This window comes from Puma concolor, chromosome A2, assembly GCF_028749965.1.
Source record: "Puma concolor isolate L17-30 chromosome A2, mPumCon1.1.hap2, whole genome shotgun sequence".
NCBI lineage: Eukaryota > Metazoa > Chordata > Mammalia > Carnivora > Felidae > Puma > Puma concolor.
Window position 1 is genome coordinate 156,424,883 of NC_141668.1, and position 24,138 is coordinate 156,449,020.

Sequence of the window (24,138 nt, forward strand, 5' to 3'; positions counted from 1 at the left end):
CAGGAAGGAAAAAAGATTTCCTCATCCTGTTACAGCTTTCGCCCACTGCCAAGACATTGGTTCTGTTTCCTACTGAAGGTCTTCACTGGCTCTTGAAGGGACTGGTAGGGGACTATTCAAGCTCCTCTGAAATGTTTCCTTTTTATCCACAGCGATGGCGGCCATTTAGCCCACAGGGCTCCGGACCTCCCCTAGGGGACCGGTCTCAATTCTGCTGCTCTCTGGGAGAGAGCCTGTCCTGTGAAAATCTGCTTCTCTAGGGAACTCTGGGAAATGGCCATTTCTGACCATCCCGCCCCTCGCCGCATTCCCTTTTATAGCCATTCTGAGTTACCTTCCAAAGATGCGGGAATGAAACCTGAAGCCAACGTGAAAGCTGAGTTTTCTAGAACAGACACGTGCGTGTGAAAACCGTGCAAAGCCTTGGCTCAAGAATGACCAGCGGTGTGAGATGACAATAATGAAGCTCCTCGCGACACAGGGCTTCTGTCTGCAAAGGACTTCCCACACCTGGAGACGCTGGCCCTCTTTAGTTCTGGGAGGGCCGGGGAGGGGTCACATCTCCATTCTCTCCTGAGGGCACCTGACCCGCGCCTGTGAGTCAATGACCAGACTGCCACACCAGGTGCGGGGACTCCTCACTTGACTATGTTATGGCCCCAGCTGCTCATTCAGAGGGGGCCACACACACACACGGGGACAGCCCGGAGACAAAGGCTTCCCATTACTTCTTTGAATTAAAAAAAAAAAAACAAAATTAGGGGGCACCTGGGTGGCTTAGTCGGTTGAGTCTGACTCTTGATTTCAGCTCCGGTCATGATCTCACGGTTCGTGGGTTTGAGCCCCGCGCGGAGCTCTGTGCTGACAGCACAGGGCCCAGTTGGGAGTCTCTCTCTCTCTCTTTCTCCTGCTCTTGTGTGCACACACACACTCTCTCTCTCGAAATAAATTAACAAACATTAAAAACAAAAACAAAAACAAAAACAAAATTAGTTGCCATGAATTTGTAAAGCTTGAGGGAAGACCTTAACTAGAAGGCCCTCGCCAGCTCTCCCACAGATGCCCCAGAACGGAGGGTGGCACATAATACATGCTCTATAAACCGACTGAATGAAACACTGTAGCAAAACTAAGAATCAAGCTATACGTACTTATAACACAGCTCACAAAAGCCACGTGTACTGTGTAGGGAGAATCATGGAGCAAGGTCTAGAACAGGCCTTTCTATCCTAATACTTTAGCATATGTCTGTTGACGATCCTGTCGCAAAGCTGAAGGACAGACTGGCAGGGCCACGCCCACGGTGCAAACTCGTATCCTAAGACCTGCTGGGTAGGGAGGGGGCCCTGGGGAGAGTAGATCCGGTCTGCCCCCTCCCCCCGGCAATGCAACTGAAGGGGCAGCCAAGGAGGGGGTTTCAGCAAATCCCACTGACTTTACTCTTTTGTGGGAGAAATGAGATGAGGGAGGAAAACCGAGAATGCGGGACAAAGAAGATAAAAGAAAGAGACATGTATATTCCAGGATAAGAGGGAGTTTATTGCAAGTTAGATTGGTTTGCTTTAGAGCAAAGGAAGACTAGGAAAGAGTGAACAGCACGCCATTTAAAAAACGTAATGTGGTCGCCAATGCTAAATGAAAGAGCCAGGTTTCCTTCCCCAGGAGATAAGAAAAGGCTGCATAATACGGCAACAGCATAGCAGGGCCTGTACCAAACTCCCTTTGGGGCACTCTGTCTATTCCGCAAAGAACGGGCAAACGACTCATCCTTTATAGTCTAAGACAAGGCAAAACACAGAAGGAAACCAACACAATTCATCGGGTGAAGTCGGTGAAACCCTCATTTCTAAACCTGACCACGCCTACTGAGAAAGGCTGGTCTTCCTCAGGAGAAAAACGGCCCATTTCTAAATAAAACTGTAGCAGGTAGAATTTAACGGTACATTAAAAGTCCATGACACCACGGTCAAGAGAAATCCATCCCAGGAGAGCTTAATATTAGGCAATCGATTAACTGGACCTAAGTCATATCAACGGGGCAGAGGGGGAAGTTAAAAGCAAATGATACAAACACCTTAACACTGGAAGAATGGATGTTAAGTAAAACACAGCTCCCACTCCTAATATCAGTTCTGGAAAACAAGGACGGAAAGCTGTTTCCTTAACATTATAGGGAATATCTATCCTCAACCCACAGCCAACATCAAGCCCAACAGGGAAGCGTGAGTTTCCTTGCTTAAAAAAAAAAAAATTTTTTTAATGTTTATTTATTTTTGAGAGACAGAGACAGAATGCGAGTGGGTTAGGGGCAGAGAGGGAGAGGGAGACACAGCATCACAAGCAGGCTCCAGGCTCTGAGCTGTCGGCACAGAACCCGATGCGGGGCTTGAACTCACAGACCATGAGATCATGACCTGAGTCGAAGTCAGATGTTTAGCTGATTGAGCCACCCAGGCACCCCGCATTAGTTCCCTTTCCTTCTAGAAGTGAGACAGGGCTTAGGGGCGCCTGGGTGGCTCAGTCGGTTAAGCGTCCGACTTCAGCCAGGTCACGATCTCGCGGTCTGGGAGTTCGAGCCCCGCGTCAGGCTCTGGGCTGATGGCTCAGAGCCTGGAGCCTGTTTCTGATTCTGTGTCTCCCTCTCTCTCTGCCCCTCCCCCGTTCATGCTCTGTCTCTCTCTGTCCCAAAAATAAATAAACGTTGAAAAAAAAAATTTTTTTAAAAAGAAGTGAGACAGGGCTGTCTGGCACCAGCATTCTTGAACGACCTGTAGGGTTTTCTAAGCAGTACGTACACACACACGGAGACCTTTCTAACCATTAGAAAGGAAGACAATGCTTATCCTTATTTGCTGATCACAGCATCCTAAAAAATCTAAGAGGATTTTAGCCCTTACACAACGTATGAGAAATTGGAAGGGAATCTGGGTCAGAGAATAAGTATGCAAATAAATTTTAAAAAATTACATGCCAGCCATTACCAGTCAAAAATTGTAAAAGAAAAAATATTCCAGTCACAAGAGCGTAGATAAAATACAAGAACAACGACAACAAAAACCCACTTGAGAATAATCTTAAGAAATGCATGGGACTGGGCACCTGGGTGGCTCAGTTGGTTAAACACCTGACTTCAGCTCAGGTGATGATCTCATGGTTGGTGAGTTCAAGCCCCACATCCCCTACATCAGGCTCTCTGCTGTCAGCGCATAGCTCACTTCAGATCCTCTGTCCTCCCCGCCGCCCCGCCTCCCGCCCTCTCTCTGCCCCTACCCCACTAGTGCTCTGTCTCTCTCTTTCTCAAATAAAGAGTTTAATGAATAAACATTAAGAGTTTAATGAATAAACTCAAATAAAGAGTTTAATGAATTTAAAATGTTTAATGAGTAAACATTAAAAAAATTATACCAGAGTTCTACTGAGAAGAAAAAACAGGTGAGAGGAGCTAAAAAAATTATGAAAAAGGAATGAAGGGAGGCTAGCCCACCAGATGTTAAAACCGTATGGAAAAATCCAATAATTAAATCAGTGAAACAGAACATACGCTTGAAAAACAGGCGTGGAGTGGAAGCGGGGATAACTTTTCAGGAAAATAATCTGGCGACATACATCAAGAGTCTTAAAAACATTCCTAACCTTCCCGCTTCAAGGGCATCCTCTGAAGCGGGAACACAGATTTACGCACAGAATTGTCCACAGTGGATGATGGGAACGAGTGTTAGACACGTGACTGGAACAGTTACCAAAGTCATGCCTGTGGACAATTAATGCAGTCATGAAAAACGTTTACGGGTTAAAAAAAAAAAAAATCAAAATGTTGACAGATGTGTCTCGTTTTCAAACTGGAAATACTCGGAAGTGAATTTTTTGCTAACCGGGGGAAACCTCATCGGAGGAAGCCCATGTAGAGGGTGGCCGACCTGTGCCACATACTCCGTCTTGAGTCCGTCCCCGCAGGCCACACTAGGCCTCTGACACTGAGGCCGAGGCCCGGGGGCCCGAGCCCCTCTAAGACTTAACCACCCACACTGGCCACAGAAGGCGTGCGGCCCCGACGCTCACCCTCGCGGCAGCCAAGGCTCAGCGAGGGTGTCACTCAGGATTTCCGGGGGACGGAGTGGGCCCAGGCGGGGCTGTTCCAGCATGCGGGATGAGTTCACCACAGAGGCACTGCAAAGTCCTTGCAAAACACCGGGAATCGTGACGGATGCTCTCGTCCGAGCAGCTTCGCCAGCGCTCCAGAGAATTTTTGGAAGCGGATCTGAAAATGCGTCTCGAAAGCCTTAGTAGTTTGGGGCGCCCGGGTGGCTCAGTCGGTGGAGCATCCGGCTCCGGCTCAGGTCACCATCTCACGGTTTATGGGTTCGAGCCCCAGGTCGGGCTCGCGGCTGTCAGCACAGGGCCCGCTTCCGATCCCCTGCCCCCCTCCCGCTTGCGCTCTCTCAAGGGGTATTTTACGTCCCTTCGGAGCAAGCATTATGTCTAGATATGTGTTGTAAGGAAATGATTTTGCATGTGGACACAAACATAGCTGTTCAACTTTTAAAACGATATTGTATAATTATAAGTGGTCTAAGTGTCCAAAAATCGAAAATGGGAACCCACGATGAGCCTCATATACCACCTGAAGAGGTAATCCCGTATCAAAATTAACAAAAAATAGAGATGAGTACAAGGAAAAGAAAGAATTAACTGCTGAAGGCAGCTTAGTGTGAAGAATGTTTAAATTATCTCTTTTTTAACTTTTTTTTTTTTTTTTTTTGAGACAGGGAGACAGAGCATGAACGGGGGAAGGTCAGAGGGAGGGAGACACAGAATCGGAAACAGGCTCCAGGCTCTGAGCTGTCAGCACAGAGCCCGACGCGGGGCTCGAACTCACGGACCGCGAGATCATGACCTGAGCCGAAGTCGGCCGCTTAACCGACTGAGCCACCCAAGCGCCCCTAAATTATTTCTTAAAAGGAGAGGACATAAGTGTTTCTAGCGACAGCCTTTGAGAATGACCAATGGGCCCTGAAAAACGTTCTCATGGGGCTACCTTACGAGAGGAAAAGTGCATGAGGTCCTACCTTAAGCTTTCATGTGAGGGCCAGGTCTTAACAGCAGAGGGCCACAGTCCCCCCCGCTTGCCCGCACATCAGAATCACCGAGCAGGTGGTTAAAAACAGGCCCTCCAGTCACTCCCCAAGGCTCCAGAACTAGGACCTCCAAGGGGGGCGGGAGGGGCAGAGGCTTCTGCAGCTGATTCACCTGAGCCTCGGGCAGGGGGACACGCCTCGGTGCCCAGTTCAGCAATAATGGGCCGCTGGAGAGACTGAATCCCCGTCTAAGCGACTAAGGTTTAGATCCGCAACCATAATTCCAGGTGCCCTGCTCTCCATCCATGAAGTGGGACTAAACCCGAGTTTCCACCTTAAAAAGATAACATGGGGTCATGGTATAGGGAGAGCGGGATACTGAGTTGTGAGAGAGTGTCCTGTGGTGACGCCAGTATTCCCATTCGTCTGGGCACAGAGTGCTGAAGCGGAGAAGTGTCCTCCCCTTTGGCGGGGGTGACCACGCAGAAGTCCCACCACTCCCACTACAAGACAGAGGGGTCCCAGGTACGGATGCCAAATGTCGGACCCCACGCCTGAGGACATCTGAGCCCCGGGTCGTGTTCAAGAAGAGGCTGGAGCACGTCCTGGTTAGCAGTAATGGGTCAGGCGAGGACACGCCCACCTACCTGCCCAGAGCTCCGAGGTGATGTGAGGGGCCATCGGGGCAGCCATCACGGTCAGGGCACACACAGCGTCCTCGAACTCGGGGCTGTGGAGAACGACTCTCTGCGAGGCTTGCTGGGGAAGAGAAAAGAACAATGTGAGAACACCGAGGCACACAGAATAAGCCTGGGGAAGGAAGGCCATCCATGTATCTGAAGTCCAGAGACACAGGCAGGCAAGCAGCAACCCTCCTGGCCATCCGTTTGCTCTGGACGAAGAATGTCCCCCATCTAACCCTAGTATGACAAGGAGGGCAGCAGCAGCAACAGCAAAGACACCACTCTTAACTGAGCACGTACTACACCCTCAGTCTGAGGCTGACTCATTTGATTCCTACAGCTACCGCTGGGGGGCAGTGTTCTTTCCCCCACCGGGTGGATGAAGCAGCTAAGGGTCACAGAGGGAGAGTAACCTGCCCCCAGGTAGGTGGTTAACCAAGCAACGCAGCTCCCACGAGCATCCAGCTTTGTCTGAAATCAGAGTGCAACTCCTAGCTGCTCTGCTGGATTTCCCGGGTGCTTCGGAGCCCATGAGACACGCACACGGGCTTGCTCACGGGTTTCGCAACGTGCAAATGTCTAGCACAGGGGTCCCTCTGCCCCCTCGGGGGTCTCAGGGGTCCTCCTTCTATTAAACAGCTTTGCCAGTTACTATAAACACCCAGTTTCTTCCTGCAGTGCAGCTAGCCAGGTGACGCAGCCACGCGCCCATCTAATTTACGGGGTACCTACCCTATGCTGGACTTTGGGGATAAAACGTCCAGAAAGGTACAGTCTCTGCCCTCAAGGGGTTTACTATCAACTGGGGAGACAAGTGACAGAGGAATTAAGGGTGTCACAGGGTGCAGGGGAGGAACGGTGGTGAGCAAAGCAGGGTGTGAACTGGCGAGTGTGGTCCAAGGACGGCGGGGAAGGAGAGGGGCCATCCCGACGTGGCTGTGGGAAGGACATCACTGAGTTTCCCAGAGGCTGGCGGTTGTCGAGGCACGCTGGGCGAGTCCCGATAAAAACCAGCCTGGCGAGATGGTGGCACTCCAGTCTATGTTCACAAAACAATTGTGACAAAAACAATTTTGGTTTAATTTTATGATGTTTGCTAAAATTAAAAGTAGGAAGCCCCCATGATAGATATTTTGCTAGGTAGAGAGAGGCCAAAAATACTATATATTTAAAAAAAAAATTTAAGTTTATTTTGGAGAGAGAGAGAGAGCACGAATGGGGGAGGGACAGAGAGAGAGAGGGAGACACAGAATCCGAAACAGGCTCCAGGCTCTGAGCTGTCAGCACAGAGCCCGATGTGGGGCCTGAACCCACGAGACGAGAGAGCATGACCTGAGCCTAAGTTGGATGCTTAACTGACTGAGCTACCCAGAAGCCCCTCACAAAATACTGTACATTTAAAAAAAATGTTTAGGGGCGCCTGGGTGGCGCAGTCGGTTAAGCGTCCGACTTCAGCCAGGTCACGATCTCGCGGTCCGTGAGTTCGAGCCCCGCGTCGGGCTCTGGGCTGATGGCTCGGAGCCTGGAGCCTGTTTCCGATTCTGTGTCTCCCTCTCTCTCTGCCCCTCCCCCGTTCATGCTCTGTCTCTCTCTGTCCCAAAAATAAATAAATGTTGAAAAAAAAATTAAAAAAAAAAAATGTTTATATATTTATATGGGGGAGGGGGGGTTTGTGCCGGGGAGGGGCAGAGAGGGAGAGAGAGAATCCTAAGCAGGCTCCATGCTGTCAGCACAGAGCCCGATGCGGTGCTCGATCCCACAAACCGCGAGATCATGACCTGAGCTGAAATCGAGAGTTGGATGCTCAACCGAATAAACCACCCAGGCGCTCCTATACATTAAAAAAAAAAAAATGCCTCTATGATCTTTGCAAAACAACCTAAGAGATTGGAATCTAATTCCACGGGTGAGGGTACAGAGAGAGTCAACCAGAAGGGCTGTAGATGGAACGGTCAGCGAGTAGACATTTCATTTTTAATTTCTTTTTTCTATAATATTTGCCATTTTTTCCCAATTAAAAAAATCACACACACTCGGCAAAGAAAATTTCGGAAACGCGAAATCACTCATGCGTTGTCCAACCCAGAAGAAAACTGATGTATTTTATCCCGGTCTCCAAAAATGCAAAAATACGGGACTTTCCACATCTGCCCATATACCCTTTGGCTTGACTGGAGTTTTTATCACATAGACACTGTTGTATCGTGTGTTCTTCCTTGCTATTGTATCGCGAACAGTTTCTGAAACTAAGTATTCCTGGAAAGCACAGTGTGAATGGCGGTGGTGTATTTCCTTCTCATTGATACGACTGGAGTCATTTCCGGATTTTCCCTTCTGAGGACAGCTGGGGTTCTATGTCTCCGTGACTGCGAGTCACTGGCCAGTGGGCACCCCTGAATCAAAGGACATAAACAACTGCAGGACTACTGACCTCAAAGTCAAAGCGCTTCCTGGAGAAGTTACATCAACCATGGCCACTGCTGATATGTAACACGGTCTCAGTGCCTTTGTAATAGCACAGACTTTTATGTTAAAAAGTCTCCGCAGGGGGCGCCTGGGTGGCGCAGTCGGTTAAGCGTCCGGCTTCAGCCAGGTCACGATCTTGCGGTCTGTGAGTTCGAGCCCCGCATCGGGCTCTGGGCTGATGGCTCAGAGTCTGGACCCTGTTTCCGATTCTATGTCTCCCTCTCTCTGCCCCTCCCCTGTTCATGCTCTGTCTCTCTCTGTCCCAAAAATAAATAAATGTTGAAAAAAAAAAAAAAAAAGAAGGAGTGACCACTTAAAAAACCAGCCTTTAAAAAGTCTCCGCAAATTTGATAGGCAAAAAAAAAAAAAAAAAAAAAAAAAAATAGCACCGCGTTTTTAATTTGCATTTCACGATAATTAGTGAGGCAAATACTTTTTTCTGCCAAGTTTACGGGTTATTTCTATCTTACCTTCTGTGAATTACCTCCTTTCACATCCTTTGACCGCTTTTAGGTTAGGTATTTCATATTCGTATGTGAAGAGCTCTTTATATATTGAGAATCTTAAGCCTTATGTCCGATATTTTTGTTATAAAATGTTTTCCCCAGTTTTTATCTACCTTTGAACGTGGCACGTTTTAACACACTAAAAATGGTAAGTTTTATGCAGTCATGGATTTGTCACTAAACGACCAGACACATCATCTAACCTCCCTGGTCGTCAGGTCCTCACAGGCAAACCATGGTGGGGGGGGGGGGGGGGCCAGAAGGGAAGGGAGTCGTTGGGCGAGAAAATTTTTTTTTTTAAGTTTATTTATTTTGAGAGAGAGAGAGAGAGAGAGAGAGAGAGAGAAAGAGCACGCAAGTGGGGGAAGGGGCAGAGAGAGAAAGGAAGAGAGAGGATCCCAAGCTGGCTCTGCACCATCAGCCCAGAGCCTGATGCAGGAGGGTTTGAACCCACAAACCATGAGATCATGACGTGAGCCGAAGTCAGCCGCTTAACCGACTGGGCCACCCAGGTGTCCCCCTCCCTTTTTTTAAAGTTATTTTGGGCCCATCTTTAAGAACCTTCCAGCTCTAGGGGCGCCTGGGTGGCTTGGTCGGTTGAGAGTCCGACTTCGGCTCAGGTCATGATCTCGTGGTCTGTGAGTTCGAGCCCCGCGTCGGGCTCTGTGCTGACAGCTCAGAGCCTGGAGCCTGTTTCAGATTCTGTGTCTCCCTCTCTCTCTGCACCTCCCCTGTTCATGCTCTGTCTCTCTCTGTCTCAAAAATAAATAAACGTTAAAAAAAAAAAATTAAAAAAAAAAAAAAAGAACCTTCCAGCTCTAAAACTAGGTTGTGACTATGGGGAAAAAAAATGCTTCTTTAAGATAAGAGAGCCGCACCGAGGGGGTGATACCACGGTGCTGCTCTCTGTCCGCAACCCGGCACCCTGCAGGCCACCTCAGCATGTGGCGGGAAGCCACCTGCCCTCCTGTGCTATCAGATGAGGACAAGAGGGCCACTTACCAGGAGGGCATTGCTGAATCCCATCAGCTGAGAGATTGCCGAGTTCAGTGAGAAGTCCTCTGTGAAATGGGCGGTCACCTATCGGTAAAAGTTCAATTATACACTTTCTTCAACATCTCTTTAAGCTTTCCACCAAAAACCAGCACAACACGACAACGACAAAACAGACGGACGACCCCAAAAATGTGACCTGCATGAAGCTTGCAAAGGTATTTACAAATGGATTCACTGTCTCGAATAATCACGATAATGTTTCATCGGCACAAAGATTTTTTAAATCGGGGTCAATGCCGTTTCCACTACTCAGCACGTCCCGCTCCCCCACATCTGGGCCGTGCTGGTCCTCGCAGTGGGGACTTTAAACGCTGCTAACGAGCCGAGCAGGAGGCAGGACCCGCTGATGAGGAGGCCTCAAAACAACAGCAGACCGGAGATGGGGTGAAGGATGTCGCTCCTCTGTGGCTCCGTGACTTTCATTCACAAGAAAGGTTATTAGGAGACAGGAGAAGGTGAGTTTTGCATTTTCAAATGTGGACTCAACATAAAAACACTAATAGGACTTGTCAGCTTCTTCCTGTTTGTGCGTTTTTCAATTTTGACCCTGGCCAAGAATATAGAAAAACAACACATCTAAGGATGTTAAGAGTTTCCAACTTGTTTAGGTGACCCAGTTCTATGATCTGACAGAACCGAAGAACGTGCCAGATCCAGAGAGGAAATATGTGGTATGAAAACAATCATTCAGGCACCACTCACATCATGGAATTCAATTCCATGAGCTCTGTTTCTCTGCACTGGAGAAGAGGGGACGGGAAAAAAGTTGAAGAAGTGTCACCGAATGAGACCCTGCTGGACCCAGAGCCTCATGAAAACCCTGTGCCTTCAATGTCATCAGTTACCAGAGTCCGGAAAAGTGACCTTGGCTGACTTTATAAGTTCAAATCAGCAATTCTAGAAAGGGAGAAAGAAAGAGATAAAGAGAGAAAAGAAAGGGAGAGAGAGAGAGAAAGAAAGAAAGAAAAAAAGAAGAGGGAGGGAGGAAGGGAAAGGAAGGAAGGAAGCAAGGGGAGAAGAGAAAAGAAAAGAAAAGAAAGAAAAGAAAAGAAAAAAAGGAAAGGAAAAGAAAAAAGGAAAGAAAAGAAAAGAAAAGAAAAGAAAAGAAAAGAAAAGAAAAGAAAAGAAAAGAAAAACTTCAGCCTAAGGAGTATTTGGGGTGTCTCGTACCCACTAAAAAATGCCTTTGGATCTCCTAAATGCCTTCTTTCAAAGACATGTGACATTTCTTTCCACAAAGTTCTTAAAAAGGCAAATGCCACAGTGTTGTAGCAAACTTCTAGATAAAACATTTAAAGGGATTTGTTATCAGTGAAGCATCTTTTAAAATGAACTCAGGGGCTCCTGGCTGGCTCGGTCAGTAAAGCACGCAGCTCTTGATCCCGGGGTCGGGAGTTCAAGCCCCATGCTGGGTGTGGAGATTTCTTAAAAATAAAATCTTTAGAAAAGGAAAAATAAAATAACGGTGGCTTGGACAATAAAATATTATTCTCTAAGAAGGTAACACGAACAAATCACGTGTGTGCAAAAGTGAAGCCACAAGAGCTCCCACAGATGCCGTGTGACAAAGTGCCTGGGCGCCCAAGTCCCCCCTCTGCCGGGCGTCTAGCCTGGAGGAGCCCGGTCTCTGGGCCTCAGCTCTGCCTCCATCTGTGGAGTGAGGAGGCCGAAGAACGGTCTCTTCGGGCCCCTTCAACCTTGAACCTCTGTTTCCGTTTGCCTCGCGTGTAGTGCATCATCAGCGCTCCTGCCCAGAATGAACCAGCATCCCCGGAAAGTTCCTCACCTCAGAGATGACCGAGTTCTTGTGCTCCCAGAGCTTCCTGCCCTCGGCTCTCTCCTCGTTACTCAGCACTTGGGGCCGGGGAAGTGTCCCAGAAGCCCTGGCCTCGATGAAGCGGGTCACCAAGGCCCACAGACGCTGTTGCCATCTTAGCACCCCGGGGAGGGCGTCAGCTGTTTCGAGCCGGGAAGCGAGAACGGGAAAGACACATGCACGAGTGACCCATCTAGTTGTGCCCCAGCCCAGAGTCGCACTTGTGCGTTGAACACACACTTTGCGGCGCCCCGACGGAGTGACCCGAGGGCAGGTTGCAGGGGCCACCCTGGCTTGCGGAGTCCGGGAACTCAGACCGGCACTGATTCCACCACATCCCAGAGCGCCAGGCGTTCAGAGCACCGGTCGGCAGGGCCCCTCAGAGTGGCCACCGACGGCCCCCGGCCCACGACAAGCTCAGAAACCTGGGCCAGGCTGTGCCTCGGGGCCCAGCTGCCCCGCTTCAGAAGGCCTGCGGTCACAAAGGTGTCCCCACAGAACCTAAGCCTCGGCACCTGCGCTTCGTAGGTCCCCGGTGATTCCAACGCACCCAGTTCCGGGACCGGCACCTGTGACTACTGCTCCAGACCACACATATCACTGGAAACAGCTCGCCGAGCAAGGCGGTGATGGGGGCGCCTGGGTGGCTCAGTCGGTTAAGCGTCTGACTTCGGCTCAGGTCATGATCTTGAGGTTCATGGGTTTGAGCCCCGCATTGGGCTCTGTGCTGACAGCCCTGAGGCTGGAGCCTGCTTTGGATTCTGTGTCTCCCTCTCTCTCTGCCCCTCCCCCACTCGTTCTCTCGTTCTCTCTCTCTCTCCCCCCACCAAAAAAATATCTATGTATTTTAAAAAGACAGTGATCCAGCGCCTCTGATTTCTCCTTTCCAGAGCGCGTGGGGCAGACCACAGGAAGAAAACTGAGTGACCACTGGACCGTTGATTCTGGGATAGCCAGATACCCTAGAAGATTCTACCTCATGCCCTTTCAGATCTAAATAGCTCTGGAGAGACAAATCTCCCCTGAGGGGGACGGGGCGGCGGCTGTGGGCGGTGGAGAAAGTCCCAGGTAACCCCAGGAGCAGGCCCCGGGCAGGGTTTTCTGGACTCATCCGCCAGAACAAACCTTTCAGGGCGGATCGAGAGGGGACTGGCCTCCGAGGCCCACAGAGGGCCTCGGGGTTGCCTGGAAGCCAGCATGGCTCCCAGGAAGCGTTCTCAGGAGGGGTCCTGGAGGAACCTGAGTCAGAACGCCACAGATTGGCAGAGGCGGGTTCCTGGGCAACCCCCCCCTCCCCCCCACCACCACTGACGCCGCCAGCGGGTCTGGGGCGAGGACTGGGAAGCCGCACTTGCTGCGAGCTCCTCCAGTGACTGTGAGGCCCGTCACCTCCGGGGACTGTGGGGACGGTACAGGATGTCGGACAGACCGCTCCTCGCTTCACGGGGCGGATTCCTAGAACCCTCGCTGCTGTCTTCGGCCAAGACGTTTCCTTCCTCGAAACTCCTTGGGCGACCGAGGACAAGGACACGGGCGGCGGGCCGGGAAGGGGGAGGGGACTTACACTTCACATCCCACAAGATATCCTTCTCGGGAGGGGCGGCGAAGAGGATGTACAGCCGGATGGTGTCGATGCCGTAACACCCTACGACCTCCTGGGGGTCCACCCCGTTGTGTTTGGACTTGCTCATCTTCTCCCACGTCACCTCCACCGTCTCCTTCGTGTTTGCGTGAACAGGAACAGACCCTGGACACCAAAATCACACACGGGGACGGCACGTGTGGCTCGGAACGGGTTCCGCAACAGCACGTCCACTAAGAGCCATTAAAAGCGTCCTCTTGGGCGCCTGGGTGGCGCAGTCGGTTAAGCGTCCGACTTCAGCCAGGTCACGATCTCGCGGTCCGTGAGTTCGAGCCCCGCATCAGGCTCTGGGCTGATGGCTCAGAGCCTGGAGCCTGTTTCCGATTCTGTGTCTCCCTCTCTCTCTGCCCCTCCCCCGTTCATGCTGTGTCTCTCTCTGTCCCAAAAATAAATAAACGTTGAAAAAAAAAAATTTTTAAAAGCGTCCTCTTGAAGAATCCCACTCATTCACTCGACACGCCTCTTTCTCCTCTTTCTCTCCTTCTGCGACACACACAGACACATCGTAGAAAAAGGGAAGGTAAGGGAAGGGAAGGGGAAGGGGAGGGGAGGGGAAGGGAAGGGAAGGGAAGGGAAGGGAAGGGAAGGGAAGGGAAGGGGGAAGGGAAGGAAGAAGGGGAAGGGGAAGGGGAGGGGAGGGGAGGGGAGGGGAAGGGGGAGGGGATGGAAGGGGAAGGGGAAGGGGAGGGGAGGGGAGGGGAGGGGAAAGGGAAGGGGAAGGGGAAGGGGAAGGGGAAGGGGAGGGGAGGGGAGGGGAGGGGGAAGGGAGGGGAGGGGAAGGGAAGGGGAGGGGAGGGGAGGGGAAGGGGAAGGGGAAGGGGAAGGGGAAGTGGAGGGGAGGGGAGCGGAGGGGAAGGGGAGGGGAGGGGAGGGGAGGGGGAGGGAAGGGGAAGGAGAAGGGGAAGGGGAAGGGAAGGGGAAGGGGAAGTGGAGGGGAGGGGGAGGGGAAGGGAGGGGAAGGGGAGGGGAGGGGAAGGGAGGGAAGGGGAAGGGAAGGGGAAGGGGAAGGGGAGGGGAGGGGAGGGGGAAGGGAGGGGAGGGGAAGGGAAGGGGAGGGGAGGGGAGGGGAGGGGAAGGGGAAGGGGAAGGGGAAGGGGAAGTGGAGGGGAGGGGAGGGAAGGGGAGGGGAGGGGAGGGGAGGGGAAGGGAGGGAAGGGGAAGGGAGGGAAGGGGAAGGGGAAGGGAAGGGGAGGGGAGGGGAGGGGAGGGGAGGGGAGGGGAGGGGAGGGAAGGGAAGGGAAGGGAAGGGAAACAGAGGCCTGCACATTCTGCTGTCTCCTTCAGGGATTCGGGATCTCCCCTGGAAGCTGGCAGCTGACCGGTCAGGGTCTCAAGAGCAGCAAAGCGCCCCGAAAGGTCACGTCAGTCACCGAAAACATGCTCTCGCACCATCGGGACCGCGGGCTCACCTCACTGGGCTCTTGTTGAATGCGGTGTGCCCTGTGGTGCCCGCCCGCGGCCTGGTGTCCAGGAGTGTCTCCTCCCCACCCACACACCACCGGGCCAGACAAGGCCTTATATGGCTAGGTTTGGATGAGGTGAGCGTGTGGCCGAGCCCCGGGGGCTGGGACAAGGAAGGACATCTGGGAAGGCTAAGGGCTCTCCCAGGAACCGCAACTAAGAGACAGAAGCTCCCGTTTCAATGTTGTTGGGCGCTGGAACCATAACGTCCTATGGAGATGGGGCAGGACGTGGCATCACGGGTCCCCGAGGTCACCTTGTAACCTGAAGTCAGGGGGAACAGAAGCCCAGCCAGAGGAGGAGGGAGAACAGGGCAGAAGAACAGAGAGGAGGAGGAAGAGCAAACAGGGGCAGGGAAGGAGAGAAGAGAAAGTTCTAGGCCCAGCATCTGGGTGGCGCCTGGGGACTGCCTGCACGCGGCGAGGCCCGGCTGGAGCCCCTACAGCTGGCTTCGGGTGATATCCCTACGTCCTGTGTCCACCTGCCTTTGGGCATGTTTCTGTTCCTTCTAGACAAGCACTCCCAGACTCTGACCGCAACCAAAGTCCCAAGGGGCCGATGTGTGTACCCAAAAGCTAACTCCGCAGAAGCACGTCCATTAAGGAGAGGGAAGGCTGGCCTCGCTGACCCAAGTGTTTTTTCGAGGGGGCAAGTCCACGTGGGAAGGGAAAAGGAGCTCACAACACTGCCTGGCCCCATGACATCAGAGCAGAGGGAGACTGAAGTTGCTGTATCCAGGCTGCAGTGAGGCTCAGGGAACCACTGCTCCCTTTACCCTGCACGCCGCCTCCGGGCTTAGCTACTCTTTCCAGCACTACTGTGCAACTTACGAAAGAGGCATCTATCCAGGCAGAACAGCTGAGAAGTTAGAAAAAGGTGCCCTCTCTTGGCAAATGTGGCCCTGAGGTATATGGTTTGGCAAGAGGCTGGGTGCCTTTGAGCAGTGCACGGACTGCACAGCTGTACAATGGCAGCCCCGCCCGTAACACAGAGCACTTCATTAACAACTGAAATTTATATGCCCCCTGGATTTGGCTTCTTTCTCCTCTGGTCCCTGTTGGAGAAATACTGTCAATTTCTTTTCAAGCTTTTTTTCTGTCCCACGGACCATTCCAAACCCTGATAAATTACTGCATAATTAGGTAATTCCATTGATGGGTTCCACCTAAACCTCTCTAGTGTTTGGTTTGGAAGGCTGCCTACCATTAGGGGGTTGTTGGGTTTACATGATCTCATCCATTGTGCACTGGGTTTTCTAAACGTAATGGCCAGAATTCTGGGGTTTTCTCACAGTGGCCTCTCTGTCTCCCCCACCCCCCCATTTCCTAACATGTCATTGATTTCAAGGGTATGCTGGGTGCATACAACATCCTCACCGTGCCACCTAAAGATCTGGCAAGAGGAACTACCCCTGAGGAAGAGTGAAAACACGGATGGCAGCGGAAAGCCTCGGGAGCACTGGAAGAAGAGGGAGGTCCAGCGATCGGGGAGAGGTGCTCCACAGGGAAGTGCTGGGTGGGGCTGCTCCAGGGTTCCGACACGTGCCTAGAGACGACCTAGAGAGAAACGCTGGGAGTGTCCCAGGCTTGGAAGAGTGTCTCTTGGACCTGGGGACTCTGTCCCTGAGACGGGCTGTCAAACACAAGCAAGGGCATGAGGTGATGCCCGGGCTGACTCTGTTGTGTACAAATGAAAACGCTTCCAGAAGCGAACGGACTGTGGATGGGGCTGGGGCTGAGGAGCAGGTGGCCATCCCAGCCCCAGCCTTCAGAGGGCACTGGCCACCAGGCACAGCAGGCCTGGAGACCTGAGACCCACGGGGCCCTCTCCAGGATTTCCCACCCCACCGAGGCCCGAGGGAGCACCTGCTTTGTCAATGGCTCTCAGGCCTGGCCTCGTTCTCCCCGAGTACCTAGAAGGGACCGATGGGCCATTCTCACCTGTGAGATCTACTTCCTCTCTCTGTAGATATTGTCCAGATGACAGGCGGAATGTCTGCCCCTTGATAAGGCCTTGGGCCAGCAGCTTATGAAAAGGCTCTCTGAGAAAAGATAAAGGGAAAAGAAATCGATTGGTAGGGATTTGAAGCATCCAGAAGACAGCAATAGAAGCCTTTCCGGCTGATGGATAGAGACAACTGCTCTTCATAAAAGCAGGTAGTCTGGCCAATGCCACTTGGAAATCCAACTGGAGCAAACAGCTCCTTATAAAGAAGTGACTGAGAACATGAAGTCAGATCGGCAGGTGTTAGCTACTTTCCACTTGTCGAAGTGGAAAGAACACTAGGCTTCAGATTCGGAAGGCCTGGATTTGAGTCTCTTTCCTCCTCAATGAATTCTATGAGCCAAGGCAAGTCCCTTACTTGTTCTTAACATCAGTTTGCTTATCTGAAAAGTGGAAACACTAAAAATCTGTCAAAGGCTTGTTGGTAAGATTACAGTAAATGATTGCATGAAAATACTTGTAAATTTTATTTTATTTTAAAATTTGCGGCAGTTCTTTTTAAAAAAATTTTTTAATGTATATTTGTATTTGAGAGAGAGAAAGAGAAAGAGAGAGCACAAGCAGGGGAGGGGCAGAGAGAGAGGAAGACAGAGTCCAAAAGGCTCTGGCTGTCAGCACGCAGCCCGACACGAGGCTCGAACCCATGAGCTGTGAGATCATGACCTGAGCTGAAGTCAGACGCTCAGCCGACGGAGCCACCCAGGGGCCCCACCCCCTCCCCCGGCTTTTTTTTTTTTTTTTTTTTTAAGTTTATTTATTTATTCTGAGAGAGACAGAGAGAGTATGCAAGCAGGGGAGGGGCAGAGAGAGACAAGAACAGAAGATCCAAAGCAGGCTCCGTGCTGACAGCAGAGGGGCCTGATATGGAGCTCGAATTCACGAACCGTGAGATCATGACCTGAGCCGAAGACCGACACTTAACTGACTGAGCCACCCAGGTACCCCGATACTTGGAAATTTTAAAGAACCACACTAATGTCAGCTACAGGCCGAGTCCAGCGTCAGGAGGGGCTCGAGAGGACACAGGAAGGTTTAAGTCGGGGCTCTGCTCAAGCAGGCTGCTTTTCCATCAACCTTGTACACAGTGACCGCTTGCATTCTTAAAAAAAAAACAAACACTGACTCCTACAGATTAACCACGCATATAGACTTTCTGTTCAAACTCAAACATGAACCTCCTCTTTTTAGGCCTACCCCCCTCTGAGGAGGTGGTTGTTATTAATAGCATGGTAAATACACCTGGAAACGTCTGGAAACTTTTCTGAATGCCTATGTGTGTATATACATATATATAGTTTTGTATAACTTTGGCAGATTTAAATAGATCATAATTCACATATATGACTCTGGTATTTCATTTAACTATATGAATGGATTTTCCACAACAGTCCATATAGACCTATCTCAGTTTTTTTTTCCTTTTGTAATTGTTTTCACTTTTTTTTGTTTTATTATTATTATTATTTATATAATTTATTGTCAAGTTGGCTAACATACAGTGTATATACAGCGTGCTCTAGGTTTTGGGGGGTAGATTCCCATGATTCATCGCTTACATACAACACCCAGCGCTCATCCCAACAAGTGCCCTCCTCGATGCCCATCACCTATCTCACCGCCCCCTACCCCCATCAACGCCCTGGAAAACAGTCTGGAGGTTCCTCAACAAATTAAAGATAGAACCTGCTACGACCCAGCAGTAGCGCTACTAGGAATTTATTCAAAGGATGCAGGAGTGCGGATTCATTAGGGCACACGTACCCCAATGTTTACAGCAGAGCTTTCATCAATAGTCAAATTATGGAAAGAGGCTCAGTTTTTTTTCAACGTTTATTTATTTTTGGGACAGAGAGAGACAGAGCATGAACGGGGGAGGGGCAGAGAGAGAGGGAGACACAGAATCGGAAACAGGCTCCAGGCTCCGAGCCATCAGCCCAGAGCCTGACGCGGGGCTCGAACTCACGGACCGCGAGATCGTGACCTGGCTGAAGTCGGACGCTTAACCGACTGCGCCACCCAGGCGCCCCAAGGCTCAGTTTTTTTAATGTTTATTTTTGAGAGAGAGAGAGAGAGAGAGAGAGAGAGAGAAAGAGGCATGTGTGAGCGAGCAGGGGAGGGGCAGAGAGAGAGAGAGGGACAGAGGATCCGAAGCAGGCTCTGTGATAACAGCAGCAAGCCCAATGCAGGGCTCGAACTCCCAAACCGTGAGATCGTGACTTGGGCCGAAGTCAGGCACTCAACGGACTGGGCCACGCAGGCGCCCCCAGACCTATCTCGGTTTTAAACAGCTCTCTAGTAGTCTGCGGTGCCCATGGGTTATAATTTGTTTATAGTGCCTGTTTTCTAAAAAATGGTTTCAGTCACTTTCACTGGATGAATCCTGCAATATAAACTTTTTCTCGGAAGGGGACAAGGAGAGGCTGACCCTTATACTGAAATGACGGGGAAATGACGTGATTTCCGATTTGAAACGGTTTATTCTGAAGAATCCACCTGATTCCGTTGTAAAGCACGAGAGCGAGAGCTATTCCAAACTCCAAGAATGATTTGCGGAGACATGTGCTGGTAACGCGTGCGCGTTTCGTGTCTGTTGAGAGGTAGGAACGTTTGGCGGGAGCCACGTTCTTCCCAAGCATCGCCGGCAGCACGACGCACCTTTCAACAGACAAACCCGTTGCTGCTTCAAGGTCACTGACGCGAGGCGGCTGCTATTTAGAAGTTCAAAACAACCACACGACCTCAGAGGCCCAGCAGACTACAAGTGTTGTTCTGGCGTCGTAGGCAGGAGCTGGCTCGGTCAAGTTAACAGGACCCTTGTTTCTCACACAAGGCCGTGGGATTTCGGTGACCCGTGATACTGAGTAAGGCTGCTGGGCGGGCCCCTGGTTTGTATCTGTGTGGCGCTTGTCCAACGGCTGTGCGGACAGGTGCGGTTTAGGGGAAACGTGCCAGGGGACTCAGGGGGTAGAATGGGATAGACCGACCGGAAAAGAGATGAGGGCCGGTTCGGAAAAAGGGATTCTCAGCCTTCATATTTTAAAATCTTAGGAGTGTATATTGTGTATACACGCAGGCATACGCGAGGGTGGGGGTGGTGGTGAGGGATTTTCTTATCCTTTTTTTTTGCCCAACGCGGGCCTCGATTGCACAGTGGTGAGATCGGACCCGGAATCAACAGCCGGACGCTCAACCAACCGAGCCACCCAGGCTCCCTGAGGTTTTTTCCACGGTGGAAAAGACCCACTATGCATAACATTCAAGTCGAATGTTACACAATTGTGCAAATTATTCAGTGTTGTTATTGAGTGTCACAGGGGCCATCCGGCATGCTCCCATGTGAATTTGGAACAAACCCCACATGTGCACAGAAGTCATCATATCATTGTCCAGCCTCTAAAACCCATCTTCATAATAGACCCATTCGACTCAGAAGGCTGCCTTCCTCCCACCACGCTCATGACATTCCACCGGCAAAGTCACATTGGCAGAAGGGCATCCTTTGGTGCCACAGTTCACGTCCCATCAAGACTCCTAGGAAACAGGAGTCTTTTGTACAGAAAAACAGGACAAATTATTTAACAATCAAATGCCCTTGGATCTTACACCGCATTTGAATAACTAAGCGCCTTGAAGGGAGAGCAGTAGTGTCTGCGGCTTCCCGGAACACCTGCACAAACGCCACAGGGACCTGTGTCCTCGGGCTACGCAGGCTTTATCCAGAGCAGGCTGGGGTTCTGATGCCCAAGGACCCACGTCTGCATTCTCCTCAGGAAGCTCAGAGAACCGCACCCCACAGACTGAGCGCGGGGTTTCCTCTGCCATCAGCCCTGTTTACCTGCCTGGTGTCTCTGACACTTTAAACCCACTTGCTTGTTCCTCGCAGAGGTCACGCGCACACTTGGCTGTCCCCAGAACAGGTCACGCTCCCCAGGATCAGGTGCCCCCTGGCAGGAATGCTGTCTCAGCCTGCGTTCCCGGGGAAACCGGGACTCGCCCTGCACCTCTGAACTCAGGCATTCCGTTTTCTGGGTGGCCGCTTCTGTCCCCTGCACATGTCCCCAGGCCCTCGTTTGTATCCCGCGGCGTCTGGGACACACCACGTGAGAAGCGTGTCCGGGCTGTGCCGTGATTACAACGTAAAGACCAGTCCACATCCGGCCCTGTGCCCATCACGGTAAGGACTTTTGCTCCCTTGGTCTTCCCTCTGTCCCCGGCACTGAGTGCTGTGCCCAACAGGCAAGCTGAAAACAACAACAACAACAACAACAACAAAAGGAGACGTGGTGAAAACGTGGACGGGTGAATGAACGCATAAATATGCACATTCAGACAAAAGGACGGTGGGACGCAGGTGGAAGACGCGGGTGGCTGCTGTTGCTGGCTCTTGAAGGCATCTTTGCCTTCCATCCGATTCCAGGATTTTAACCCCATCCCATTCGCTCTGCGGCAACAGTTTTAAAACAAAATCAAGTCATATGGCCACTTTTTATCGGGCAGGTCAAGAAACAGACTGGACACAAACACATTCGAAAGCACCAGGCACACGGAGCCAGTATTCCCCAAGGAAGGGCTGCCCCCGCCAAGCTTCCGGGAGCATCGGTGGGGTCAACGGGGCCGATCTGCGCCTGCACTCAGGGTGCACCGGGTCACCTCTTAGGCTGGAACCTTCCTCAGATTAATTTTTCATGCTGCAGCCTCACAGGAAACAGAAACAAAACAAAAACAAACAGACCGTTGCTTTCTCTCCTCTGTGCCTGGTGCCAGTGGGATGAATTTCTGTTACTGTCTGCACGAGTTTTTGAGATTTTTCCTTTCCTTTCCCACTCTGAGTGCAACGGCTTTGGTAGCTCTTAGGGGAAATTAAAAATCAGGGTGGAAGGAGGGAGGGAATAATCTGGATCCCAAAGACAAAGCTGAGCAGTATGGTGAAAATCCACAGAGCTTTTAGCCTCCAGAGGGGGCCGGAGCGGGGGGGGGGGGGGGGGGGGGGGGGGTTGAGAACCCAGGAATCCTGCTCTGGCCTCTGCAGGTTATCAGGTGGCTCGATGCTGCCACCTTCTGGGAACGGACGGCACTGCACCTGCCAGCACGTGGCCCTACTTCCAGAAGCTCTTCGGGGCCCCGTGGGTTCCAATTCTTCTTCTTCTTGTTTTTTTAAGTAAACTTCGAAATCAAGTGCCGTGCACATATCGAAAAGTACACGGTTCCTGGGAGTAAAACCTGATGAATTTTCACAACATAAGCACACCTGTGATGGCCACAGAGCGTCACCAACCTCCCAAAGGCCCCACCTCCCCACCGCGGTCACCACCAGCCTGGCCGCTGACACCATCGATTAGTTCTGCCTGTTTCAAAACCACTTCTAACCCTTTCCAGGTGAGGGCGAGGGATCCCAGGGGCCTGTACACATTGGAGGCTGTCCCCAGAGCTGGCCGTTGGCGGTGTGTCCGGTGTGGTCCTGGCAGCTGGGCCCGGCATATACTAAATTTTATTATGTATTCAAGGAGGCTGCTCCTCTGCCCTCCTCCCGCGAGCCTCCTTCCGGTGCTGAGTTCATGGTGGGTGCTTGATATCGTTCACTGGTTTGAGCTAAATGAACGCCGTTTCCACGAGAGGAGAAATAAAGCTGCCAGCAGCAGAGGCGGGGACAACGTGGAGAGGGGACACGAGGTGGAGGGAGAAAGGCCGATAAAGGGCAGGCACGGGACATTATGGCTCCCAGGTGGGGCCGCGACTTTTCTGCAGGGAGAGGCGCAGTGAGCGGTTTCAGACTCCATCCACTTAAGCTCGCAGGAAGGTGGGTGGGAGCAAGGGGACGAGTCGGGGGGGGGGGGGGGGAAAGGGTCCCAAGAGCCCAAGAGCGTTAACACTGGATTTCACGGTGGAAGGGGCACTTCCCTGCTCAATTCCCCAGTGGTCCCCCCCATCCCCCACTCTTCAGGGCTCCAGGGAATGATCCACAGGACCTTGGGAATCCGGTTCTCATTCTCGTGGCTGAAGCCGGTCACATCCACCCACAAGTAGTGTAGCTCGGAATGAGGAACCACACTTGTGTATTCATTCAACGTGTATTTGAGCCACAAACGGGTACAGAGCACTCTGCGGTTAGAAGGCTTACAGTAAAACGGTGGGCCAAGACATGCTCAGAAATAACCATCAACGCCATAAGGAGGACGCTCTAGTGTGATATGGAGGCGCGAGGTGCATGGGAATGAGGGACAAGGACGTCAAGGGCCCCGCTGAGCTCGGAACCCGGTCCCCCTGGAGCAGCATTCACACCATCGCCAAGCTCATTACTCAGATTCACAGCCAGTGTAACGTATTCCCTACGTGCTCATTCATTCACTCGACAAATGGCACCGGGGACAAACTTGCAGAAGCAACTGAGTTACTCATGCATCACAGTGACCGTGTACAGCCGAGGGCTTTATAAGGAAGTGAAAGATCTGAAACCACCCCCAAACCCCTTTGGCGTAGAAGCATCAAAGGTGGGCGTCACGCAGGGTCTCTGCCTGCGGGGGCCCGGCTGGTTTCACTGCCATGGAGGCAACGCCGTGCTCTTTGCTCTGTCCCCGCTCTCCTGCTGTGCCTTTAATACCACCCCTAGAGGGGCGCCTGGGTGGCTCAGTCGGTTGAGCATCCGACTCTTGATTTTGGCTCAGATCATGACCCCAGGGTCGTGGATTGAGCCCCATGTCAGGCTCCGTGCTAAGCGTGGAGCCTGCTTAAGATTCTCTGTCTCCCCCCTGCCCCCTCTCCCCTGCTTGCATTCTCTTTCTCTCTCTCTCTAAATAAATAATATAATAAAAAAAAGAATTAAAAAAAATACCACCCTGCATTTGCTGCAGCACAGCTATGTGCGAGCAGAATCATGGGAAGTGATGTTCTCTTCGGTACTTCCTTGACGGCTGGTCATGGAAAGCCACCTTTGTGCCACCAAGGTGGGAAGGGGGGGGCAGGTGGAAGGGCAGAGTGGGGAGGGTCAGTAATTATTAGGATAAATAAGGAATTCCAGAACATGGATTGATAGGCTATTTTAAGTGCCCTTATATATATAAAAAAAAAAAAATGACTGTATGCAAAGGAATGTATTAACTGGGATGTGGCTAACAGAATCCCAGGATTCGTCAGAGCCCCAACTAGCCACCGCAGATGACATTTCACCTACTCAGGAGGCCCTGGACAGCCCGCTGCCCACTCCCTGGCCTGGTCAGCCGGCCCCTGTATAGATCTGGAAAGAAGAAAACAGAAAGCCCTGGATTTCTGAAAACAATCTCTAACAACTTTTCAGACTGATTTTGCAAACTTCCTCTTCCTTGCCCTGTGCTGAGGGGCGGTCAGAATCACATAATTAGCCAGGGTCTGAGCATTAAGCAATAGCTCATTCTTAAAATACTACCATTTCTAGGGGCGCCTGGGTGGCTTGGTC

The 24,138-nt window shown here is 51.6% G+C and overlaps 1 protein-coding gene across 16 annotated transcripts in view; it reads right to left on the bottom strand.

Moving 5' to 3' along the window:
* LARS2 (leucyl-tRNA synthetase 2, mitochondrial) overlaps positions 1-24,138 on the bottom strand; it is a 194,054-nt gene that overhangs the window by 12,665 nt on the left and 157,251 nt on the right. For 7 of the 16 annotated variants that reach the window (XR_015248419.1, XM_086698442.1, XM_086698444.1 and 4 more), the window contains 6 exons: positions 16,646-16,746; positions 13,167-13,349; positions 11,573-11,742; positions 9,733-9,810; positions 6,642-6,797; positions 5,723-5,834 (listed from right to left, as the gene is read on the bottom strand). Coding sequence is in view for 11 of the 16 variants with exons in the window: in XM_086698442.1 (XP_086554568.1) it covers positions 5,723-5,834; positions 6,642-6,797; positions 9,733-9,810; positions 11,573-11,742; positions 13,167-13,349; positions 16,646-16,746 (800 nt within the window). In the remaining 5 variants the exon portion in view is untranslated. Of the gene's footprint in view, positions 1-5,722; positions 6,798-9,732; positions 9,811-11,572; positions 11,743-12,152; positions 13,350-16,645; positions 16,747-24,138 lie in introns of those variants that run through there. The other 9 variants (XR_015248421.1, XM_086698445.1, XM_086698450.1 and 6 more) reach the window with 6 other exon arrangements.